We start from the raw sequence: 24322 nt of genomic DNA on the forward strand, positions 1-24322 counted from the left end.
GACAAAAAAGTTCTTTAGGCTTCGCGGAAATCATTGGCGCCTTTTGCGAGGGCACGGGGAAATTAACGGTTCCAATTAATCTCCCGGTGCCTTTAATTAAGAAGCGGGCGTGAGGAGCCGAGGCTCCAGAACTCATCGGAATTCAGCACGATTCCCCAGTTCCTGCTCCAGAGGAACAGAGGGAGTGACCACACGAAGAGCTCGGGTGGGACAGAGCTGAGGTGAAGTTCACCCTGTGGCCTTTGCCACCACCCAGAAGATCTGCACTTCTCGCTGGCTGCTCTGGGGTGCAGGGGATTTTTAGGATTAAGCCAGGGATGTCTATCCCAGCTTGCTCCAAAGCCCCGTGGCACTGGCCTGGAGAATTCTCTACGTGGGTTAAACCCATCCAGGTTCTAGGATCAGCTGGAGGAAGGGAGAAGGTCACGAGCAGGTGCTGAGACTGAATCTGGGCACTTCCAAAATTCCCAACCCGACACGTTCACGGGAGTTTCATCCTTTCCCCAATTAGGATTTCTATTCTCTGTGTAATAGATGAACACATTAATAGCACGAGACACTCGAAGGTAAATATTTAATTAAGCTCCGGGAAAAAAAAAAAAAAAAAAGAAACTGTGGATCATTTCCCTGACAGATCCGATCAACCATTCCATTAGGTTAATTAGGCAGATTTTTTAAAAAAATCAGTTGTGTTATGTAACAGGCAATTAAGTCGGGGAGCCCTGATCCATCTCCCACTCAGAACCACGGGATGCCATCCCAGGGTGTGATGGGCACAGCTCCTGAGCCAGCAGGAGCAGCAGGCTCCAGCCCTGGTGCCCACCCGGAGCGATCCTGGAAGGGAAGACACCCAAGAACCTGGGCCCAAAGGGATTTTTGGGGTGCTCCGAGCAGGGGCACGTCAGGGATGGGCACAGCCAGGATTTGAGCTGCATCTCCAGCACTTTTCTCCCAGGTTTTCCTGGGATTTCACCCGCAGAGCGCCAAGCGCTCCCGACCCTCTGCGAAGCATCAGCGAGGAGCTTTAATGAAGTAACCCTGACGGATAAATCCATTTCTTTCTCCCTAATCAGATCCAAGCGGGTTGACACAAGGCAGGAACCGAGTGCAATTATTGGCTGGTAATTAGCAAAAGGCCCTTGAGCTTCTCATTAAAGCAATACCTCGCCACGGCCAGAGTTGGCAATGCTCTAAAGAAAGAAGTGGAGGGACCTCAGGACATCTCACTGCACAGCTCCTGCTGCTCCAAGCCCAAAACACTTCCAGGATGGGTTTGGAGGGACCTCAGGACATCTCACTGCACAGCTCCTGCCCAAAACACTTCCAGGATGGGCTGGAAATTCCAGGATTTGCAGGAATTGTCCAAAGCAGGACATCTCACTGCACAGCTCCTGCCCAAAACACTTCCAGGATGGGTTTGGAGGGACCTCAGGACATCTCACTGCACAGCTCCTGCCCAAAACACTTCCAGGATGGGCTGGAAATTCCAGGATTTGCAGGAATTGTCCAAAGCAAGCAGGGTGGGGCAGAGCCAAGATCCTTATCCCACTGCAGCAGGATAAACTTTGGGATTGCTGCTTCCCAAAACACCTTCAATTGGGCCTGCTAATCCCAATGGATTTCAACAAGCCTGGTTGGTGGATTGAGACCTTTCCTGCTGTTCCGCTCTTCAAAAGAACTTGGATTTATCCGAGTCTTACGTTGAAAAACTACATGAAAAAACCAAGCTCGACAAAATACAGAAGAAGGATTAAAGAGGAAGATCAAGGGAAGAAGAAACCTGGATATTTGATAAGCTAAAGGACTGGAAAATTTAAAATGCACATCCATTGATCCCATCTTTTTTTGAAGGTTTTGCTCTAAATATCATCAGGACGACATGAGAAGAAAAGCCCAAAACAACAGGCAGGGAAGGATGAAGGCCTCGAATACTTGGAAATTTCCCTTCTGCAATTCCACAATTTTTTCCTCCAAATACCCACGGGAGAGTTGGGAGACCCCAGCTGAGAAAGGACAGCGATGTCAACAAAACCTGAAGTGTTCCCAGCACAGGATGGCATTGTGCTGCAGGGCTGAGCTCACCCTTGCCCACGCCATCCCAGGAGCCAGCACGGCTCTTTTCCTATTTTTTTCCTATTTTTTTCCTGTTTTCCAGGCCCTGCTCTCCCTGTTCTGCTGTGTCCCTGCTCCTCTCAGCCTCCCAAAGCGTGCGTGGCTGAGAGGGTTCTTATTTCAACCTTTGCTTTGTTCCCTGGCCTTGGGTGGAAGGACATCCCCAACCCATCCCAAGGTTGAATCCAAAGCTCTCCTGGCCTCCACAGCTGCTCCTTACCCTTCCCTGGCCAGATTCTTGGCTCTTTTTGGGCACGCCTCACACCGAGGAATGCTCTGGCACTTTGGAGCGCCAGATTTTGGTGAGGAACCAAAATTTTGGAGGCTTTGAAGGCTTCTTCATCTCCTACCTCTGAGCTCTGCCCTTTACTGCTGCTACCTTTCAACCTGTCCATATGCTCGACAGAAACTTCCAGAGCTCCAGCCTGCTCCCAGAAGACAGCAGCTCCTTGCTGAGGGGGCTCATTAAAACCTGAGATCCTGGGAAACCACCTGGAAGGGAAAGATGGAAACGCTTCCATGGCTCAGCACCCCCACCCAGCAGCTCCTAATCAAGAGAGCACCTCTGTAATTCCAGCTGGGAAAGAGGCCCGGCATTCCGAGGTGGCTGCAGCACATCCTGTACTTTCTCAGCCGACGGGTCATTAAGAGCTAAATTATCCCACAAGTGTCTCGTGGAAGGAATAAATGACGGCCCTGCTGCACCACGGCAGGAGAAATTCAGCCACGTCTCCTGGAATGTGCTGCAGGACCCTGCTGGAATGTTCATCCCTGGCACTCGGCTTGGTGGCAACAGTGCAAAGCCAAGCCGAGGTCAGGAGGTGGAACTGAGGTGGGAACTGAGGTACAAACCAAACCCAGGAGGTGAAATTGTGGTGGAAACTCCGGCACAAAGCCAGGCCAAGCTGGAACTGAGGTGGAACTGAGGTGGAACTGAGGTGGAACAGAGGTGGAACTGAGGTGGAACTGAGGTACAAACCCAGGCCAAGCTGGAACAGAGGTGGAACTGAGGTGGAACAGAGGTGGAACTGAGGTGGAACTGAGGTGGGAACTGAGGTACAAACCAAACCCAGGAGGTGAAATTGTGGTGGAAACTCCGGCACAAAGCCAGGCCAAGCTGGAACTGAGGTGGAACTCTGGTACCAACCCAGGCCAAGCTGGAACTGAGGTGGAACTGAGGTACCAACCCAGGCCAAGCTGGAACTGAGGTGGAACTGAGGTGGAACTGAGGTGGAACTGAGGTGGAACTGAGGTACAAACCCAGGCCAAGCTGGAACTGAGGTGGAACTGAGGTACAAACCCAGGCCAAGCTGGAACTGAGGTGGAACTGAGGTGGAACTGAGGTGGAACTGTGGTACAAACCCAGCCCAAGCTGGAACAGAGGTGTGAGGTGGAACTGAGGTGGAACTGTGGTACAAACCCAGGCCAAGCTGGAACTGAGGTGGAACTGAGGTATAAACCCAGGCCAAGCTGGAACTGAGCTGGAACAGAGGTGGAACTGAGGTACAAACCCAGCCCAAGCTGGAACTGAGCTGGAACTGAGGTGGAACTGAGGTGGAACTGAGGTACAAACCCAGGCCAAGCTGGAACTGAGGTGGAACTGAGGCACAAACCCAGGCCAAGCTGGAACTGAGGTGGAACTGAGGTGGAACTGAGGTACAAACCCAGGCCAAGCTGGAACCGAGGTGGAACTGAGGTGGAACTGAGGTGGAACTGAGGTACAAACCAAACCCAGGAGGTGAAATTGTGGTGGAAACTCCGGCACAAAGCCAGGCCAAGCTGGAACTGAGGTGGAACTGAGGTACCAACCCAGCCCAAGCTGGAACTGAGGTGGAACTGAGCTGGAACTGAGGTGGAACTGAGGTACAAACCCAGGCCAAGCTGGAACTGAGGTGGAACTGTGGTACAAACCCAGGCCAAGCTGGAACTGAGCTGGAACTGAGGTGGAACTGAGGTGGAACTGAGGTGTGAAGTGGAACTGAGGTGGAACTGAGGTACAAACCCAGCCCAAGCTGGAACAGAGGTGGAACAGAGGTGGAACTGAGGTGGAACTGAGGTGGAACTGAGGTGTGAGGTGGAACTGAGGTGGAACTGAGGTACAAACCCAGCCCAAGCTGGAACAGAGGTGGAACAGAGGTGGAACTGAGGTGGAACTGAGGTGGAACTGAGGTGGAACAGAGGTGGAACTGAGGTGGAACTGAGGTGGAACTGAGGTGGAACTGAGGTGGAACTCTGGTACCAACCCAGCCCAAGCTGGAACAGAGGTGTGAGGTGGAACTGAGGTGGAACAGAGGTGTGAGGTGGAACCCGGCCGTGAGGGTGCCAGGACACCAGGCTTTGTCCCAGGACCACCCCAGGGAGCTGCCAAGCTCCGGCCCATCCTTTCTGCAGCCCCAGCCTCTTCCCGAGGTTTCGGAGCGTGGCAATTGTTATCCATCAGAATATGGTAATCGAGCTATTTTTACCCAGCTCCAGAACATATTTACAACCCACAGCATCCTTCCGACAACAATGCGACTGGGAAAACTGTAAAATATGGACCAATCATCCCCAAAACACCCAGCTAGCCTTCAACACCTCTTGGCATTTGGGACAGCAGCTCCACTTCCAAACATATGGCAGGCAAAGCTCTGCGTGCCGAGGAGAGACGGGCTTTGCTCCCCTCCTGTTTTTGCCCCTCTGCCCAAAATCCTTCCCGGGTCTGCCCCCGGAGGAGGGGATTTCCACAAATCCAGGATGGAGCTGGAGCCCAGTTGATTGAATTATCCGTGTTTAGAAGTGAGTAAACAAAGAGAGAGGTGGCTTTCATGAAAAGGGACAAACAGCTTGGGAGCAGCTGGAAGAGGTTTTTTTTTGTTGTTTTTTTTTTTCTATCCCAATTGCTGTTTTATTCCAGCTTTGAGTCACTTCTATTTGAATTTAGGCCAGAAATCTAAGACTGGTTTTTATTCACACGGGCAGCTCAAGCTGTGGACTCTCCATCCCGTTGGGCCCTTGGTAGAGCTGGAACGGGATTTTCCTGAGGGTCCTTCCAGCCCAAACCATCCCAGAAGCCACGGTGCAGCTGCAGGAATGTCACAATGAACTGGGAATTGTCATTTGTTCAAGGTTTGTCTTTAAAAGGGATAAAAGTGCTTTCTTTGTGCTGCAGGAAAGGATTTTTCTAGCACCCTGTGCTGGTTCCTCCGAGAAGCAAAGGGCAGCGTGGGTTTGGAGTTGATCTGAAGGAACAAATCCCAGCAGAGCCAAAGTAACCCAGGAAAGGCAGGAATTTCCTGGGAGGAAAGGCAGGATTTTCCTCAAGGAAAGGCAGGAATTTCCTCAAGGAAAGGCAGCATTTTCCTCGGAGGAAAGGCAGGATTTTCTTGGGAGGAAAGGCAGGAATTTCCTCAAGGAAAGGCAGGAATTTCCTCAAGGAAAGGCAGCATTTTCCTGGGAGGAAAGGCAGCATTTTCCTGGGAGGAAAGGCAGCATTTTCCTGGAAGGAAAGGCAGGAATTTCCTCAGAGGAAAGGCAGGAATTTCCTGGAAGGAAAGGCAGGAATTTCCTCAAGGAAAGGCAGGAATTTCCTGGGAGGAAAGGCAGGAATTTCCTGGGAGGAAAGGCAGGAATTTCCTCAAGGAAAGGCAGGAATTTCCTGGGAGGAAAGGCAGGATTTTCCTGGGAGGAAAGGCAGGAATTTCCTCAAGGAAAGGCAGGAATTTCCTGGAAGGAAAGGCTGGAATTTCCTCAAGGAAAGGCAGGAATTTCCTGGAAGGAAAGGCAGGAATTTCCTCAAGGAAAGGCAGGAATTTCCTGGGAGGAAAGGCAGCATTTTCCTCGAGGAAAGGCAAGAATTTCCTTGAGAAAAGGCAGGAATTTCCTGGGAGGAAAGGCAGGAATTTCCTTGAGGAAACGCAGGATTTTCCTCGAGGAAAGACAGGAATTTCCTCAAGGAAAGGCAGGAATTTCCTCAAGGAAAGGCAGGAATTTCCTCAAGGAAAGGCAGGAATTTCCTCAAGGAAAGGCAGGAATTTCCTGGGAGGAACCCCCAGCAGAGGCAGGGGCAGGCACAAAGCTCCTCCGTGATCCCGAGTTTTCCTGCTCTCCCAAAGAAGCAGCAATTAGGAAGGTGAGGAAAGCTAATGGCTTTCCAACACTTTGCTAATCCCAATATTAGTGCTGGAGGTGATCTGTCTTACCTTCAGTAATAAAACTGTGCTATAAACATGAGAGAGAGACTTTGGATACACTTGAACTTCTTTTTTTTCTTTTTTTTCCCCAGCCTATTCTTTAGCAGCTGCCTTTAAAACCTGCTGGAGAGATCCATCAACGTGCCAAGGGGAAGCCTATTATTTAGGATACATCTCTTTAAAGTGGATTTTATTTCAGTGCCACCAAGGACTGTTTAACCTGTTTTCCTGTCCGTGCTGCTTTGCTGCGTGGGTCCAGCACAAGGAGACAAAACAACTCCTGCTCTAGCTGGGAGCAAGGACAGTGATCCAAATCCAGGAGTACAAACAAGGTGGAATAAAGAGAAAAACCAGTGGGATGGGACTGCCCGGGCTAAAGGTGGAACTGGACAATGAACAGCAAGGTGACAATGGAGCAGAGCTTGTCAAAATGAGACACTCCCCCCCTCAACGTGAGCTGTTGTGTTTTTTGGGAATGTCTGGGTTCCCCTGGGTTGCTGCCCAAGGCTGAGCTCCTGGGGCTGGGGCTGAGTGCCTGGAACAGGGGCTGAGCTCCTGGAACAGGGGCTGAGCTCCTGGGGCTGGGGCTGAGCTCCTGGGACTGAGCTCCCGGGGCTGGGGCTGAGCTCCCGGGGCTGAGCTCCCGGGGCTGGGGCTGAGCTCCCGGGGCTGAGCTCCTGGAACAGGGGCTGAGCTCCCGGGGCTGAGCTCCTGGAACAGGGCCTGAGCTCCCGGGGCTGGGGCTGAGCTCCTGGGGCTGAGCTCCCGGGGCTGGGGCTGAGCTCCTGGAACAGGGGTTGAACTCCCAGGGCTGAGCTCCTGGAACAGGGGCTGAGCTCCCGGGGTTGAACTCCCGGGGCTGAGCTCCCGGGGCTGAGCTCCTGGAACAGGGGCTGAACTCCCGGGGCTGAGCTCCCGGGGCTGAGCTCCCGGGGCCGAGCTCCCGGGGTTGGGGTTGAACTCCCGGGGTTGAACTCCCGGGGCTGAGCAGGGTCTCAGATCCACAGCCGGGGCCCCTTCAGCTGCCCCCTAAATCCCAGGAGTACATCACCCCCGTCCCGGTGTCCCGGGGCGCTCGGGAGGAGCCGGTTCCTCCTCCCCTGGGCTGGAGAACAAACTGCAGTCCCCGGGGACGCTGCGAGACTTTCCAGCTCCTGCTCCAGCCCAGCTGGGAACGGGAGCTCGGAAGGAAGGAAGTTCACACGCAGCACAAGTGGGAGCCAAACAAAAGCCATTGTGTGCAGAGGGGAACTAACGAGGATAAATATGTTTTAGATTCATTGTTAAAACATAGCGGGACACAACTGGAGGGATTTGGATAAAAACGCCCCAAATTTACTGGAAAATTAAATGGATAGGACCAGCTGACCCCCTCGGTTTCCAGAATTTATGACTTCCTCGCTCCAATCCCCATCCCAAATGTAAGGAATAATCTTAGTGAAGCAGCTCTTGATGAATTGCTGTGTCAATAAAATCCGAATCACCCCGATTTCCCCAAGAGAATCACAACAGCGTGGACCCGCTTTGCTGAGCCCATCCCCAAATCTGTATTTCAGCATTTCCCAGAAATGCCAGCACCAATCCCTGGCTGTGCTCCTGCTCTGTAGGAATTGGGCAGAGTGAATCAGCCTCTCAGCCCAGCCCCATGCAGCATGACCAGGTTTTGCTGCAGAGGCAGCAAAGGCAGCCCCGAGCTGGCTGCGTATTTATTTTTTATAAGAAATCTGGATAATGGAAACCACGTACAACCTCTCGGATTTTTCCTATAAATATCTCAGCAGTCCCAAATCTCCGAGCACAACGCGAATCCACTCGGCTTTGACTCCTTTCAGGAAATTCTCAATGACTTCCTGTCACAAAGTCCAATAATCACTGTCTCTTCTCCAAGCACTCCTCACTGCTCTGCTTCCAAAGTGAAGCCCGACCTTCTGTCCGCTTCCCAAAAATTCTGCCCCAAAAAATACAATAAACCAACCGAAATGCTTCTGAGCACCCTTGTAAACCAGTTCCAGGGACATCCACGTCACTTGGGAGAATCAAGGGGTTCACTTTGGGAATGTGAGCAGTTGGGTTCTGGAGCCAGGGGTTTGCTCCAAGGATCCAACTCACATGGGGACACATGGATAGAAAGAAACAGGTTCATTCCCACTTCCACAGAGATAAAACTGCATCGAATCCAGGGATCCACCGCAGCTTCCAGGGAGCTCCAATTCCCTGTTAATTACCCCTGGAAAATAATTGGGTGCCAAATCTGGGCACACTCCTCACTTTGGCAGCTCATGACAGATTTGTCTATCAAGGTGCTGGGGAAATGAAGACAATTTCGGAGCAAATTGATCAGAGTGCAAATATTGATCCTTTTGGCCCTTCCTGCCGTTGCACGGGTTTCCTCGGAGCTCAGTAATGAGGGAGAAAGGCAAACTCGTGCTAATGACTCCTCTAATCCCGAATTAGCTGGGTTTTGAGCTCGGGTTTCAGCTCAGTTTTGAGCCCAGCCCAGCTTGCTGTCTGGAGAAGCTCAGGCTGCTCCATCCCCGGCAGTGGCCAAGGTCGGCTTGGACGGGGCTGGGGTAGTGGAAGGTGTCCTTGATGATCCTTAAAATCCCCAATTATTCTGCACTTCCACAAAGGCGGGGAATCGCAGCGCAAATAACCGGGAATGTCGGAAACGACCCAGCTCCTTTTCCTGTGACCTTTGTCCAGGAGGATTTGATAGCAAACTCCTAATAAAGGAGTTGGCAAACACGTCGGGAGGCAGCCGCAGCTTTCCTGCTCTCAGTGGGAAGTTTATAGCCTGGATTCTGTTCCAATGGCTGTGCATACCATTAGCATATTTAAATAGGCTGCTTCCCAAATTAAAGTGGAAGCAGCTATAAAATGCTGTTGGCTGTGCTCAGTGTCTCCTTCTGAATCAGAATCCAGCCCTCCCGAAGATGTTTTTTGTTTTTTTTTCCCCTTGACTTTTGACAAAGAGGGAAGACTTTGCAGGGAAAATAAGCGAGGCAAAAAGGCAGTTGAAGCGCTCGGTGTTTACTACTGAGATGCTCCCGATTGTATTTTACCAGGAGCGCCGGGGAAGAGTGGAATCAGAATTCCATCAGGATTTAGATCCAGCAGGCACAGCTCTGCACCAGGCTGGTTTTCAGCAGTCACTCTGCATCCCCTGCGTTGCCTTGGCGTGGATGCCCCAGAGCAGAGGAGCTTCGGAACGCCGCACCGGAACACGCTTGGAGCAAGCTGGGCTCGTGGAAAATGTCCCTTCACATCCCTGAATTCAGACCCAGCCATGCTCGTGCTTCCTGCAGCCTTGGCTCCCCTCTCTCAGAGCAGAGCCTGCAGCTCCATCCCTCACAGGGAGCCCTGCCAACACTCCCCCGGCAGCACATGATGCAAACCAGGAGGGAACCGCTCCTCTTTTCCTGCTGAATCGCGGCACGAAAGCAAAAGGAAACACATTCTCCTAGTCCAGCAGAAATAGTCAAGGGGGTGAGTCAGGAGTTCCAAAAATACATTTCCTAAGCTGCAAAACAGAGCTGGATGTTGCCATGGCACTTTGGGAAAATTCACAAGTCTCCAGCTTGTTTCAGAGATGAATCAAATGGGAGCGAGCCGAGTTTTCGGCTCGTTCGGTCACTTTTGCCACTGATTTCATTTGTTGTTTTTTCCCTGGGTTTCAGCTTTAAAGCCAAACCTCCAAGAGGGATTTAAAGGGACAGGATTGCCACAAGTGGATTGCCAACGCTGGCAGAATCCTGGCATGCCTTGGGTCGGAAGGGACCTTCAAGCCCCATCCAGTGCCACCCCAGCCGCGGGCAGGGAGATCTGCCACTGTTCCAGGATGTTCCAGACACCACCCAACACTCCAGAGGAGCTCTGTGCTTCCCAAAATCCCATTAGATCCTGTCTGCAGAGCCTGAGGAAATGAGGCCGTCGGAGCCCTGAACTGGAGCGGGATGGAGCCAGCCCGGCACGAGAGCCTCAATTCAATCAGCTCCTGCACACAGACAGCAAGGTGAGCTCAGGTGGGTGTTCCCACAAAGGAACAAGAGGGGGAAAAAAAAACCAAAGCCACATTCCTAGTCGAGCCTTTTCTTCACATCTGTTTAAAGCTGGAACCCGTCCAGCAAGTCTGACGTTGCCGCAGGAGGAAAAGCAGGCTTGGAATGGAAAGGAGCCGGCTCCCAGACACGGCTGCCCGTGCCAAGGACTGTGGATCCTCTCTGGCACCACGAGGTTGCAGAGCCAGTGCTGGGAGCAGGGAATTGAGCGTGACCTCCCTGACCCAGCAGCGTGGGGACGGCGGTGTCACCTCGCCTGACCTCCCCCTGAGCTGCTGCCAGCTCAGCCAGAGGCACTGACAGCCAGGATTTGAGGGAATGGCACCTTTGCATTCCGGGGGCAGCCCCAGCAATTCCATGCCCAGATCCCCTCTGGCAGTGGGAGGCAGTCCCTGTGTGCTGTCCCAGTGCCTGTGGTCCTGGCAGGGTTCTGGGCTCTCCTGGTTCCATCCCTTCTGCAGGTGAACACCCCAACATTTCCAGGCTGGCTCCAGAGTTGCACATTCCTGCTCGCCAGTGCTTGTGCCTGCCAGCGATTCCGAAGGGATCCATCCCCACCCCACTCCCTTGGAGTAAAACCTGCTGAGATCCTGGCCCATGCTCTTCCCAAAGCAGGGCTGGAACCCTCGAGAAGCCCCTTCACAATTCCAAAGGAAAGCAGGGAACGGGAAGAACGGATTTGATTTTTGTCGGCGAGTTCTAAATGCAAAGTCTCCAGTTCCTGTGAGATGCAAATCAGCTCTCAGCCATTCATTCGCTCAGCACCCGAAATCAAAATTAGGTGAGAAAATCAATAAATTAGCAATTTCCCGGGATTTAACAATCCTGCCTTGATCATCCCCTCCAGCGGATCGACCCCAGTTTACATTTCCAGCCTTCCTGTCAAAAATAGACTTAACACTATTCTAACATTTTGTGCTTCCAGGGCTTTTTCAAGGATGGCAAGAAACAACTCCCAGGGAGTCATTCCATCAATCGGAGTGGAGAAGGAGGAGGGAAAAAGTCAAGGAAAAGGAAAAGCAAGTGTCCAAGGCCAGCCTGGATGGGGCTTGGAGGAACCTGGAAGCATCCCTGTTCTCGGCAGGGATTGCAATGGGATGCTGATAAAATCCCTCCCATCCCAAAGCATCCCGACACGAGCAGAAGGGAAGTGTCTGTGGCTTTTTGGCCATGCCGGGAGCACCCTTGGGAGCTCATTCCCAGGGAAGCCAGGCCTGTGCCATGGAATAAAGCTTTCCTTGTTGGCTCCAGCGTGCTGCAGTGCCACCAGCACAGCTGCTGCTCCCCCGGGGGGAACCAAAGCGTGTCTCGTTTGCTTCCCCAGCAGAGAAACCCTTCCCCAGCAGCACTGCAGCACCTGGCTAGAAAATGGCGTGGGGAAGGAGAAGTGCAGGAGAGCTTGGAGGGTTTATCCGGGCCCAGCGCTGCGCATCCCAAGCTGTTCAGCATTGCAGCAGCATTGCAGCAGCTGCAGCAGAGCCTCGCTCACCATCGTTGCTCGTTTTAGCCATTGTCCCTGCCCGAGGAACAGCAGGAACATTTTGCAGAATTCCACGGAAGCACCAATGCCGGCCGATGAGAGCCATCGGGGATTTCAATGGGAATGGGGATTGGGAGGAGAGGAAATCACAGGCTCACCCAACCCAGCTCCAGGGACCTCAGCAAAGCCAGGGAGGAGCCGTGATGGCACCAAAATTCCTGAGGATGGAACTGAAATGAGAAGCCCGGGGCAGCACTTCCATTGCTGCTGAAAGCCCAGAGGGTGGCACGGCTGGTGCCATCCACACTCTCCTCGTGTCCTGCGTGCCACCTCTGCCCCAAAGCTGCGTGGCCTCTCCAGCCTCTCCCACAGCCAGGGTCACTGCTAGAGTTGTGCCCACGTTCCAGAGCCAGCCCTGTTTGGGGTGAGCTGTGCCCACGTTTGGGGTGAGCTGTGCCCGCGTTCCAGAGCCAGCCCTGTTTGGGGTGAGCTGTGCCCACGTTCCAGAGCCAGCCCTGTTTGGGGTGAGCTGTGCCCACGTTTGGGGTGAGCTGTGCCCACGTTCCACAGCCCTGTTTGGGGTGAGCTGTGCCCGCGTTTGGGGTGAGCTGTGCCCACGTTTGGGGTGAGCTGCCAGGATGAGGCGAGCGCAGCGATTCCTGCCCAACAATACCAGCTCTTTGTTTTCCCGGGCTCCCCAATCTGTCCATCCATCTGTTCTCCCTCGCTGTAGATTCCTGCTTTAAGCTCCTGAGGAAGGATTCTCCTCTTTGTTTCGCCTCTGCTCCCTCACGAGGAGGTTGGAGTTCAAACCCAGCCCACCCTGGCACCGGTTTTCCAAATAAATAAATCAAAGCCCCTGTTCTACTGGGATCCAACTTGTTTTCTTAGGAATCTGTACCGCACCCTATGGCAAAAAAGAGCCACCACGGATTCCCGGGAAATGGTTAAAAAAGGGAAGCAAACAAGATGACTTGACTTGGGCAAAAAGGGAAAAACAAGAGGATTTTGCTTCCTGTTTGCAATTTCTGGACTCCCAAACTTTGGAAGCAAATGGCACAAAGCGCTTTCCAGCATTGTTTGTAAAAACAAGGATTTCCTTTTTGCCTTGCCCCACTCCTCCGTGTGAACGGAGCAGAGTTTGGAGCTGTGGAAAGCACAGGTTTCCTTTGCCCTGCTGCACACTGGGAATATCCCCAAATCCAAGGATTTCCTTTTTGCCTTGCCCCACTCCTCCGTGTGAACAGAGCAGAGTTTGGAGCTGTGGAAAGCACAGGTTTCCTTTGCCCTGCTGCACACTGGGAATATCCCCAAATCCAAGGATTTCCTTTTTGCCTTGCCCCACTCCTCCGTGTGAACGGGGCAGAGTTTGGAGCTGTGGAAAGCACAGGTTTCCTTTGCCCTGCTGCACACTGGGAATATCCCCAAATCCAAGGATTTCCTTTTTGCCTTGCCCCACTCCTCCGTGTGAACGGGGCAGAGTTTGGAGCTGTGGAAAGCACAGGTTTCCTTTGCCCTGCTGCACACTGGGAATATCCCCAAATCCAAGGATTTCCTTTTTGCCTTGCCCCACTCCTCCATGTGAACAGAGCAGAGTTTGGAGCTGTGGAAAGCACAGGTTTCCTTTGCCCTGCTGCACACTGGGAATATCCCCAAATCCAAGGATTTCCTTTTTGCCTTGCCCCACTCCTCCGTGTGAACAGAGCAGAGTTTGGAGCTGTGGAAAGCACAGGTTTCCTTTGCCCTGCTGCACACTGGGAATATCCCCAAATCCAAGGATTTCCTTTCTGCTCCTTGCCCCACTCCTCCAGGTGATCGGAGCAGAGTTTGGAGCCGTGGAAAGCACAGGTTTCCTTTGCCCTGCTGCACACTGGGAATATCCCCAAATCCACCCGGATCATCCACAAAGGAAGAACACTCCAGGGAAAGGAGAGCTGACCCCTGAGGTAAAAGCCCTCCCAAAACAAACTTTCCATTTCCTCTTGCAATGACAGCTTGGGGAAAAAAAAAAATCTCTCCTCAGAAGTCTATTCGTTTTGCAGGTTTTTGTTGGATTTTTTCCCCCAGTTTGTTTTCCTTCCTTGCCTCATCAAGCCAATCATAAACTACTAAAATAGCATTCCGTGGATACGGTAAAGCCATCAAATATGGCAAGAATGGGGAAGGATTCATTAATAGTTAATTAATTTCCCGAATGTGTCTCATGCATTCTGAATCAACAAGAGCTTTCCACGGAACAGGAAATCTTCCTGCCTGGAGCCCGAGGGGAGGCCAAGGGTGGCTCAGTGTGGTCAGAAAGGTTTGATGGCTCCACGTGGATCTGTGTTATCCCACACACCAAAGGGGCTTCCCTGTAAACTAAAATTAATTCTCAACTCTTGCTTCTTGTTTGCTCTCAGGAGATTCAGAGGAGGGAAAAGGAAGGAAAATTCTGCCTGATTCATTATTGCCACGACAGGAATTGCATGGAAAAGGCAAAATCCAAGCAGGACCATGTCCCAGGGATGTTTTAATTGCTGATATAAAACTGTGACAGGGAGAGCAGCATCTTCCTTTCTTTTAAGGAAGTCTTTTCCTTGATAGGATCTCATTAAACATTGCTGGAAAAGAAAAACATCCCATTTACAGGATAACATCTCCTCATGATTAAGGTCCTTCCAGGCTTGAAACATGAGCCACTATCCAAGAAAATAGGGATATTGATCTCCTTCCTGCCATAAAAGAGTCCTGCAAGATTGCTGTAAACAGCGGGAAACTTCCACGGAAAGAATTCCCAGTCCTTGCTGGCTCCACCCTCCTGCCAGGAGCTGTGGGGTGGAGGAAGGTCTGAGCCAGCTGGGATCATCCTCCCACTTTGTTCCAGCCACTCTGGAATCTTTTCCTGGTCGGCAGTCGCTCGCAGGTTGGATTCGGTGACCTTGCAAATCTTTTCCAACCTCAGCCATTCTGGGATTCTGTGATTCTCCAGACCAGGTCCCACAGCATTAAATGAAAATGGAATTTAATCTCCTACATGGATATGAAAAAAGACCGGTGGAAAAAACCCTCCTGGTGCTTTTAGTCCCTTTTCAAGAAGTTCTATCAAATAAATGTCTTGGGCCAACTCCATTAGGGAGCAATTAAACCTTAATGGCCGTCTAAATCCATTATCAGTGGACATTTAACCTTGCAATATTTAAAGATAATATTTAATTTGAGCAAATTAATGGGCTGCCTGTGAGACCAAAGAGATCTACTTAGGCTCTCTGGTTTTCCATCGGGGATATTTCCCTTTGGATAGTGTGACAAAGAAAGTGGCAAAGTTGGTCCTCACGTTGGGAGCTCCAATAAACAGTAGGAGTTAAAACCTCAAACGAGCACCTGCTTTATCCTCCTTACTGCTCCTGTTATTTCCATATCCATCCACAGTTGGTTTTGATGCACTCCAGGGACACCTTCCACCGTGCCAGGCTGCTCCAAGCCCCGTCCAGCCTGGCCCTGGGCACTGCCAGGGATCCAGGGGCAGCCCCAGCTGCTCTGGGCACCCTGTGCCCACTCTCCCAGCCAGCAATTCCTTCTCAACATCCCATCTAAGCCTGCCCTCGGACAGAAGGAAGCCATTCCCTTTCTCCTGGCACTCCAAACCCGCATCCAAAGCTCCTGTGCAGCTCCTCTGCAGCTCCCCGGCCCTGGAGCTGCATCCAAGGGAAGCGTGAATTGAACACAGAGCTGGAAACTCCAACGGAAGGAGGACACTGGCCTCTTCACTCCAAGGACCTCGCCGTTAAATCCCAGCAGGAGAGGATTCCAGAGGACTCCGTGCCTCCGGAACGGCGTGCCACGCTCAGGGACGTCACGGCGGCGTCTCGGAAGCGCGGCGACGGGTTTGCGTTATTTGGGTCCCGCAGATCTTCCCCGATGGAAGAACCTGGGAATTCCACGAGTAGGCTGTCATCTCAACGCCACGTCGGAAGGTTAGAGGTGTTTCCTCTGCGAACCGAGAGCTTTAAATAGATTTTACACGGCAGAGGAGCCGGAGCTGCACGGACCTGGCGGGGATCCACGGGATTTCGGCATGTCACCGCCGATTCCCGGCGCCGCACACGCGCGGCGTTCGGCGTGTCGGGGACGCGAGGCAGCCGCAGCCGGTGGAACTCCTCTTGGGTGGGAAGGACCTCAAAGCCACCCTTGCCATGGTAGGGACACCTCCCATTGTGCCAGGTGCTCCCAGTCCCGGCCAGCCCGGGCACTGCCAGGGATCCAGGGGCAGCCCCTGGGCCAGGCCTGCCTGGAATCCCAGGGAAGAATCCAACACCACTGAGGAGGAGCTCTCATGGTGGAAGGAAGCAATGGATGGCCACCAAATTGTTGGAAGATCAGTTTCCATCAAGAAACCACCAAAACGCAGGGGCAAAAGTGAAACGAGCGGAGCTGTGCCTTCACAAACCTTCTTGATTGCAGGAATTCCAACCTCGGAAGCAGCGGGTCGGGAATGGTGGCTGGCCTCTGGCTCACCTCAGGGCGGCTCCTGAGGACGTTCCCTCTCTCCACAGCGGAGCCGGTGACCCGGAACATTCCTGGATTTGCCTCGCAGCCCCTCAGGTTTGCACCCTGCCTTGGGGTCGGGGTGATGCTGTCCCAGCCAGAGCAGGGCAATGGGGTGTAATTACACGCAGCTCCTGTCAGAGTGGAATCTGTAGTACATCGCTAATGTGTAAATGACTAAATAACTTAATTAGGTGAAATGAAGTGCACTTACAACCGCAGATGCTTACGCCGGATCGGGATAATGTGGTGTGTGGGAATATATCCCTGGTTTTTTAAAGATGTTTATATTTAACTGTAGGCCAAGGAAATGAGGAACATGCACTGGTGAGAAGCATGGCAGGGAATTTTTTTTAAAAGGGAAAAATGTTTACCACATCCTTACAAAGCGACGGAGAAAACCATTTTAAAATCACTTCAAAATGCCGGAAGGAACCAACTTCTCAATCCCTGCAAATACCAGATCCCACTGAAACGCTAAGGGACATAGGAGAAAAAGCAATTCTTCTGTCAAGCTCAAATAAATAAATGACAGAGCCCTTCTTTTCCTAGCTCACCTATTCCTGAGTGCATCACTGAGGTTGGAAAAGCCCCCAGGATCATGGAGTCCAACCTGGAGAGCAGAATGCCACGGACACCTCCAGGAACGGGACTCTGCGCAGCCCCTGATGGCAGCCGACCCTTTCCAGGAAAAAGCAGCAGGAAAATTCCTGTGTGGGGAGGCTGGCACACGGAGCGGGAGAAGCGCTGAAATCGCTCCCGGCCCTTCTACTCATGCCTTCATCCATATTCATCCTTCCCCTCTCCGAAGGCGCGCTGGAGGTGAACGGAGGCACAAGCACCGGCACGAGGAGCAGCTGAATAGGCCAAATGATGGCACGTGTGCTTCAAGGAGGCTTCAGCCACCCAAGCAAGCAAGGAAATGGGAGTTTTCATTTCCCGCTGATGGATAAAAAGAGGAAGTGCCTGCACAAGTGCCTACGGAGCTGCAGCACTTCTTATTCCCAAAAAAACAACCTGGAGTAGAGGAAGGTTCCCTGCGGGGTTGGAACGAGGTGAGTGGTCAAGTCCCTCCCAACCCAAACCATTCCAGGACTCTGGATAAAAAAAGTCAAGGTTCCCAAGCTGCCCAGATAGCATTTTCCATATTATCTCTCCCTTCTTTATTAATTAGCTCTCTCTAATGACAAAGAGAAGTAGCCGTTTGTCAGAATTCCAGGTGAGACGGACACCAAAAATTCCTAAATCCAGGATTAGGCAGAGAGCTGCCCAAATTTTTGATGATTCCATACGGAACCACCAGTGAATGAGAAGTTTTTTCCTGCAAGTCCTCTCAGGAAACTCTAAAGGATCCTTTTTCAAGCCGGAAAAAGAAGTTGTCACAATGATTTTGAGAGAGCAAAATAGCAAATTTGGGACTGAGTCAAAAGTGTCGGAATAACGAGCTGGAATGTGTTGCTATTAGTCACCGCCTTGGAAGCGAATCCAAAGCTGCTAATGCTGGGGATGTTGAGGAGTGCAGAGACTCCCTGCCACTCGGAAGGAATTTTCTAGGATGAGATGAAACGGTGAGGCAGCAAACAGTGCCTCTCTTTAGGTGCAAAGGGGAATTGTACCTCGCAGGAAGGGGAGAGGAGGTGTTTGCCTCTCCCGGGAAGTGTCACCCTCACAGGAGCCTCCATTTCACATCTCCTCCTCGGGAGGCAAGCGAAATCAATTAACTCTGCAACTGGAACCAATTAACCCTCGCAAAAGCACAACACCAAGCACGGTGGCAGTCTTTAATAAATGGGATAAATGTAATAAATCCATAAATAAGAAAGGAGAACGCCCCAGGCTGGGGCTGCCAGGCTGTGTCAGGTGGGCTCCCGATTCTTCAGAGACAGCACAAGTGTTGGAGGGCCTAAAACAAACAGGGACTTCCACAACACGGGGATTTCGGCAGCCCTGGGGGACAGCTGGGATGGGATTGATCCCATTTAACTGCAGCTGCCTCAAAGCAGGCTTGTACAAGAGGGATGAAGAGAGATCCCTTGAAAAGAGGCACCTTAAACCCTTATCTTAAAGGGAGCTAAAGCTGCCTTATCTCCAGGGAGGCGCCTCGATGCTTCCGCTCGATTCACATGCCGCTGTTTGATCCGAGTGGCAGTAGGGAGATGGGTGCCATCTGTGACACGAGCCAGCAGCCTGGCCTCCCTTCCCTTCCTTTCCATTCCTTTCATTTCCATTCCCTTCCCTTCCTTTCCATTCCCTTCCTTTCCATTCCCTTCCCTTCCTTTCCATTCCCTTCCCTCCCTTTCCATTCCCTTCCATTCCCTTCCTTTCCTTTCCATTCCTTTCCTTTCCATTCCCTTCCTTTCCATTCCTTTCCTTTCCATTCCCTTCCCTCCCTTTCCATTCCCTTCCATTCCCTTCCTTTCCATTCCCTTCCCTTCCTCTCCATTCCCTTCCATTCCCTTCCTTTCCATTCCCTTCCATTCCCTTCCATTCCATTCCCTTCCCTTCCTTTCCCTTCCCTTCCTCTCCATTCCCTTCCTTTCCATTCCCTTCCCTTCCTTTCCATTCCCTTCCCTTCCTTTCCCTTCCCTTCCTCTCCATTCCCTTCCATTCCCTTCCATTCCCTTCCATTCCCTTCCTTTCCATTCCCTTCCATTCCCAGGCTCCAGCACGGTGGCCAGGAGCAGGAACAATGCTCTGCCTCCAGTCCCTGCCATCCCTGGCAGCTCGCAGCTCTGAATCCACTCCTGGCCTTATTCAGCTTTTTTTTTTTTGCCCTTTTCCAATGGAATTGTGAGCAAACGGGAACCTGCTCGGCAGATGATTATCACAATTCCCTCCTGAGCCAGGTCTTGCAAGGGGCTCAAAGCAGCACACCATCTTTGTAAATATTGTCCATAAAATCCCAAAGTGACGAGGTGAACACACGGCGCCGCTGACCCTTCGGCGTTCCCCGTGAGGGTTCCATCCCACCCCTCCAGACACCGTCACGGGTTGATTTTTCCAGAGCTGAGCTGAATAAGAGGGAACAACTTTTCTCTTCTAAAAAAGAAAAAGGAATAAAGCTGCTTCTTTTATAATCCTGCACTTTCTATTTAAGCTCCTGCTCTTTTGGATTAAGGAAAGAACAACTCGCCATTAGGGCCTGGCCTGTTTATCAACATCACAATTGTGCCCGAGAGCCGCAGGAATTATTTTACACTTCAAAAGATGCTAGAAACCAGTTTTATCTCAAGTTAAACTTTCAATATAATATTTAATAGAACTCATCCTGCCCTTCTAGTCTGATACTGTGGTTTGATGGCTACAAGCACTTGCAGGGAGGGGGATTCTGGGAGCAGAAAAATGCAAATAAAAATGACTTTATCTGCTCGGTTTTGGCTTACAGGGGTTTCACTTCCTTCTGTTAAAAAAAGAACATTTTCTGCACCTTAGACAAGACAAGAGAAGGTTGAAATTAAAAGGGACCGGAGCTGCTGCCTAAGTCACATCCAGGCAAACCCATGGGATGGACACAGGAGTATCCTTGCTTTTGGAATGTGTTTCAGCAGTCACAAAGCGACGGCAGAGCTTTCCACTCTGGCTTTTTGCTGCAAAAAAACTCTATTTTGTCCCCAGTTTTGCCCCTAAAAGCCCAAATCTTGCCCCGCAGTGCGCAGATAACAAGGGCCTTTCCCATCCTAAATGAGCTGCCTTGTATCCACTACCTATAAATTCATTTTCGGTTTGACAATATCCTGGTGCCTCAGCTAAACGGGGCGCGTGGCTGGAAGGAAAAGACAACTGAGCGCCAGTAATTCTGCAGTCAGCGGGCACTGCCAGGGGCACGGTGTGGCTAAAGGCAGGCTGGGTGCCCTTGCAGGTGAGCAGGCAGCACGTTGCAGGCTCTGCTGCACGCTGCAGCCTCGGGCAGCATTGCTGCCCTGCACCGACTGCAGCTCTCCATCGCCGCATCGCACGGGCACGGGCGCCGCGCCGCCGCTAATTGCCCTCGCTTCCACACGGCACACGTTCCAGCATGGAAACATGAATCTATGGAGCAAGAATGGGGGAAATGCGTGGAAGGGAAACAAAAAAACATGTGCCGTGTAAAGAAGACAAAAAAAAAAAAAGTATGGGATATAAAAGAGGAACCTTCGGAGAGGGAAAAGCCCGATGTCCATTCGGTAATGTGCTGGTTCATAAATTAATGCTCTCGTTCATGGTGTTTACAAAAGAGCTAATTTTAGGAATGGGAATTTTCCTCTGTTTATCCAACAAGACCCAGGATTTCCTAAGTAAGTGGATGTTTCCAAAGAGTATAAAATCAACAAAGGGATTAGGGACAGAAAACCCCAGAGAAGCGACGCTTGCTGACAACTCCGACCCCGGTGAAGAAAGAACGGCCCGGGCTCTGCTCGGGCCCCAGCACATCATTTTGTGCACAATGCAAGGAAAACAGCTACCTGGGAAAAGCAGGAGGCCAGGAGCTCGGATGCTCCTGTGGATGAACCAGCTACTTGGGAAAAGCAGGAGGCCAGGAGCTCGGATGCTCCTGTGGATGAACCAGGACGTGCTGCTGTAGTCTCAGGCTCTCAGGCCACTTCCATCTCTGATGTTATCAGGAGGGCTTCTCTCCCAAAACACCCACTGTCACTTGTCCCTTAAAAACACGAGGAAAGCGAGGCCGTGCCCGGTGCCACTGGCATTGCAGCGCCTGACGGTGCCCCAGCCTCATCCCTGCCCCTCTCCCAAAACACCCACTGTCACTTGTCCCTTAAAAACACGAGGAAAGCGAGGCCATGCCCGGTGCCACCGGAATTGCAGCGCCTGACGCTGCCCCAGCCTCTTCCCTGCTTCTCTCCCAAAACACCCACTGTCACTTGTCCCTTAAAAACACGAGGAAAGCGAGGCCATGCCCGGTGCCACTGGCATTGCAGCGCCTGACGCTGCCCCAGCCTCATCCCTGCCCCTCTCCCAAAACACCCACTGTCACTTGTCCCTTAAAAACACGAGGAAAGCGAGGCCGTGCCCGGTGCCACTGGCATTGCAGCGCCTGACGGTGCCCCAGCCTCATCCCTGCTTCTCTCCCAAAACACCCGCTGTCACTTGTCCCTTAAAAACACGAGGAAAGCGAGGCCGTGCCCGGTGCCACCGGAATTGCAGCGCCTGACGGTGCCCCAGCCTCTTCCCTGCCCGTCTTTGTTCCCGAGATCCCAAACAAACAATCCGTTGTGTGCCATTTCATGAGGTGCCAATATTTCAGCTCCCCTCCGCCGCATCCCGCGGTCGCCCCGAGAAAGGGGAGCACCCAAGGAGCGGCGTGGGAGCAGCGGTGAGGGAAGAGGAGAGCGGAGGGAATCGATTTGGGTTTGCCAGTTCTGCTCCCTGGCTGAAGTTTGTATTCCAGCCACAAACTTCCCGCCGAGCTTTGGCCTGGAAACGCTGCCGGACTCTTCAGCGCAGTGGCCCTGGCAGGTGCTCCCGCAGTCCAAGGCCATAATTCAATCAAGCCTTGGGCTGACGTCAGGAACAAAAACAACTCAAAGGCTGTTTGGCGAACGGGCCCAGAACCCCTGAGATTCAATTAGAGCCTTGATATTCCATGGGGAATCTTATTTAGCTGGATTTAATATCACCAAAGCTCGGGAGCAGTTATTTATCAAATAGGTTGAACGCATTTAAATGTACAGGCGACGGAACAGCACGTTAACCCCACAATCCCAAATTTTCAGCAGGAAAGCAGCACCAGGAGCCAGTCTGATTTTTAGATTCTCCAGCACAAAAAGAAGCGAATCCCTGTTTTCTTAGGGATTACATCCACGCCTAAGAATGAACACGGGGATTTCTGTGGTTTGCCATTTGTGGATCCCTACGATTCCCCCGGCAGGAATGCTGATCTCTACATCTGTGGTGTCCCAGAAGGCTTGGGTTTGGGTTTTTGACATGCACTTTGCTGGGATCACGGGGTCACACGCACATACAGGGTGGAGGACATACAGAAATATATGTAGGATGGAGGATACACACATAGATAGTGTGGAGGATACACACACACACATAGGGTGGAGGATACACACATATAGGATGGAGGATATACACACATGGAGGATGGAGGATACACACACATAGGATGGAGGATATACACACATGGAGGATGGAGGGTGCACAGACATATATAGGGTGGAGGATATACACACACATAGGATGGAGGATATACACACATATAGGATGGAGGATATACACACATATAGTATGGAGGATACACACACATGGAGGATGGAGGATATACACACATGGAGGATGGAGGATACACAGACATGGAGGATATACACACATGGAGGATGGAGGATGCACAGACAGGATGGAGGATATACACACATATATAGGATGAAGGATATACACACATGGAGGATGGAGGATGCACAGACATAGGATGGAGGATATACACACATATATAGGATGAAGGATATACACACATGGAGGATTGAGGATACACACACATGGAGGATACACAGACATGGAGGATGGAGGATACACACACATGGAGGATACACACACATGGAGGATACACACACATGGAGGATGGAGGATACACACACATACAGGATGGAGCAGGCAATACACCCGTGACAAAGAGGGCACCACGCACACGCATGACAAAGGGATGTACATGTGTGACAAAGCCGGGCGTCTGCACGGGCACACCCATGTGACTAAGGGGACCGTACCCCCACACGCGTGACGAAGCCGGGCGCCGCGCACACGGATGACAAAGAAGGAGCCCGTCCGTTCCAGCCCGCGGCGCCGCCCGGCCATGGCGAAGCTGGGCACAGGCAGGAGGGCCGGAGCTGCATGGGAAGCCTGCCAGGAATGCCGCCTGCATCCCGCGTGGCACCTGCCGCGTTGGAGCCGCGGCCCCTCTCCCGGGAGCCGCCGCGGCCCCGTGCCAGGCTCAGCGCCGTGCCAACGACAGTGCCCGGCCGTGCCCGGCGCCGAGGCCGGGCTCAGAGCATCGGCCGGCTCCACAGCCCCCAGCGCTGCTCCAGCGTGTGCACCAGCACAGGCAACAATGCCACGCAGCTACTACTGGCATTACTACCACGAGTAGTCTCGCAAGATGCGGCGACGGCCACAAAGCTCTCGCACCGACACTGCACCCGAATCCACCCAAATTATCCCATTTTTCCAGCTGCCTGCCTAGCGTTTACCTCAGAGGAAAGAATTAATGCTCCAACCTCTCTCCAGGCTTTTCCTAACAGAGTTCGCTAGGAAAAGAAATTCTACAACAGCCTTTAAAAAGAAATTTGAAAATTAATTAATAATTTGGGCATTCCAGCCCACCGCTTTGCCAGGAGGTTTTCCCTGCAAACAGCTCAGAGGTGAAAATTTAGCAGGCGAGTGTTACCAGCCCAGGAATTTGTGCCTAAATTTCTGGACTGGAAACCTCTAAAAGACACAGAGGTGAATTTTGAGCACCTCCCAGACAACCAAAAATCAGTGGTGGCCCCTTCACATCTCATTGCCACCGACTGAGGGGCGGCATCAGGTGCGGGAGGAGATTTGGCGAGGACTTTTCCCGATAAATAACAACAAATTCAATTATTCCAGGGAGCGGGATGAAGCGCTGTCATCCCTCCTGGCTGCCGAGGTGCAGCAGGAACTCCACGGAGTAGCCACTGGCAGATGGCACAGCCTATTCCATGTCTATTCATTTTCTGTGCTACATCCTATGGAACATTCCCGGGTTATTCCAGCTTTTCTCCCTGCTCTCCGGGAACATTTTGGGAAAAGGCCTTTAAGCCATAAGTGCTCCTTGTAAGACTGCAGAGCTCTTGTTGGCTGATCGGGGCCGAGTTAAATCTCAGCAGGATCAGCCCCAGAAAACCACAGGGCCCTCCCTTTCTCCTGGACTGTGCAGAACCCCAGATTTCCACCTACGAGAAGTTTACCATGAGGAGTAAATGTTTGAGCTTCCAAAATGACTTTGTTTATCAGAG

General features: G+C 52.0%; 2 protein-coding genes across 41 annotated transcripts in view; both read right to left on the minus strand.

Annotated features, from left to right (window-relative positions):
• The window catches only part of LOC146763228 (transcription factor 4-like), a 111870-nt gene that overhangs the window by 78551 nt on the left and 8997 nt on the right, over window positions 1-24322 (minus strand). The window lies entirely within an intron of this gene.
• Window positions 2-23141, minus strand: LOC146763230 (uncharacterized). The gene is made up of 6 exons (XM_085571338.1): window positions 23062-23141; window positions 20221-20375; window positions 15823-15960; window positions 15579-15729; window positions 1284-4389; window positions 2-1212 (listed from the first exon to the last, which is right to left on the minus strand). Exons 1-5 carry the CDS (start codon window positions 23139-23141, stop codon window positions 2769-2771), a joined length of 2145 nt encoding a protein of 714 aa, XP_085427464.1. The 3' UTR covers window positions 2-1212; window positions 1284-2768.

Source organism: Lonchura striata, chromosome W (assembly GCF_050655825.1).
Source record: "Lonchura striata isolate lonStrDom1 chromosome W, ASM5065582v1, whole genome shotgun sequence".
Taxonomy (NCBI): domain Eukaryota; kingdom Metazoa; phylum Chordata; class Aves; order Passeriformes; family Estrildidae; genus Lonchura; species Lonchura striata.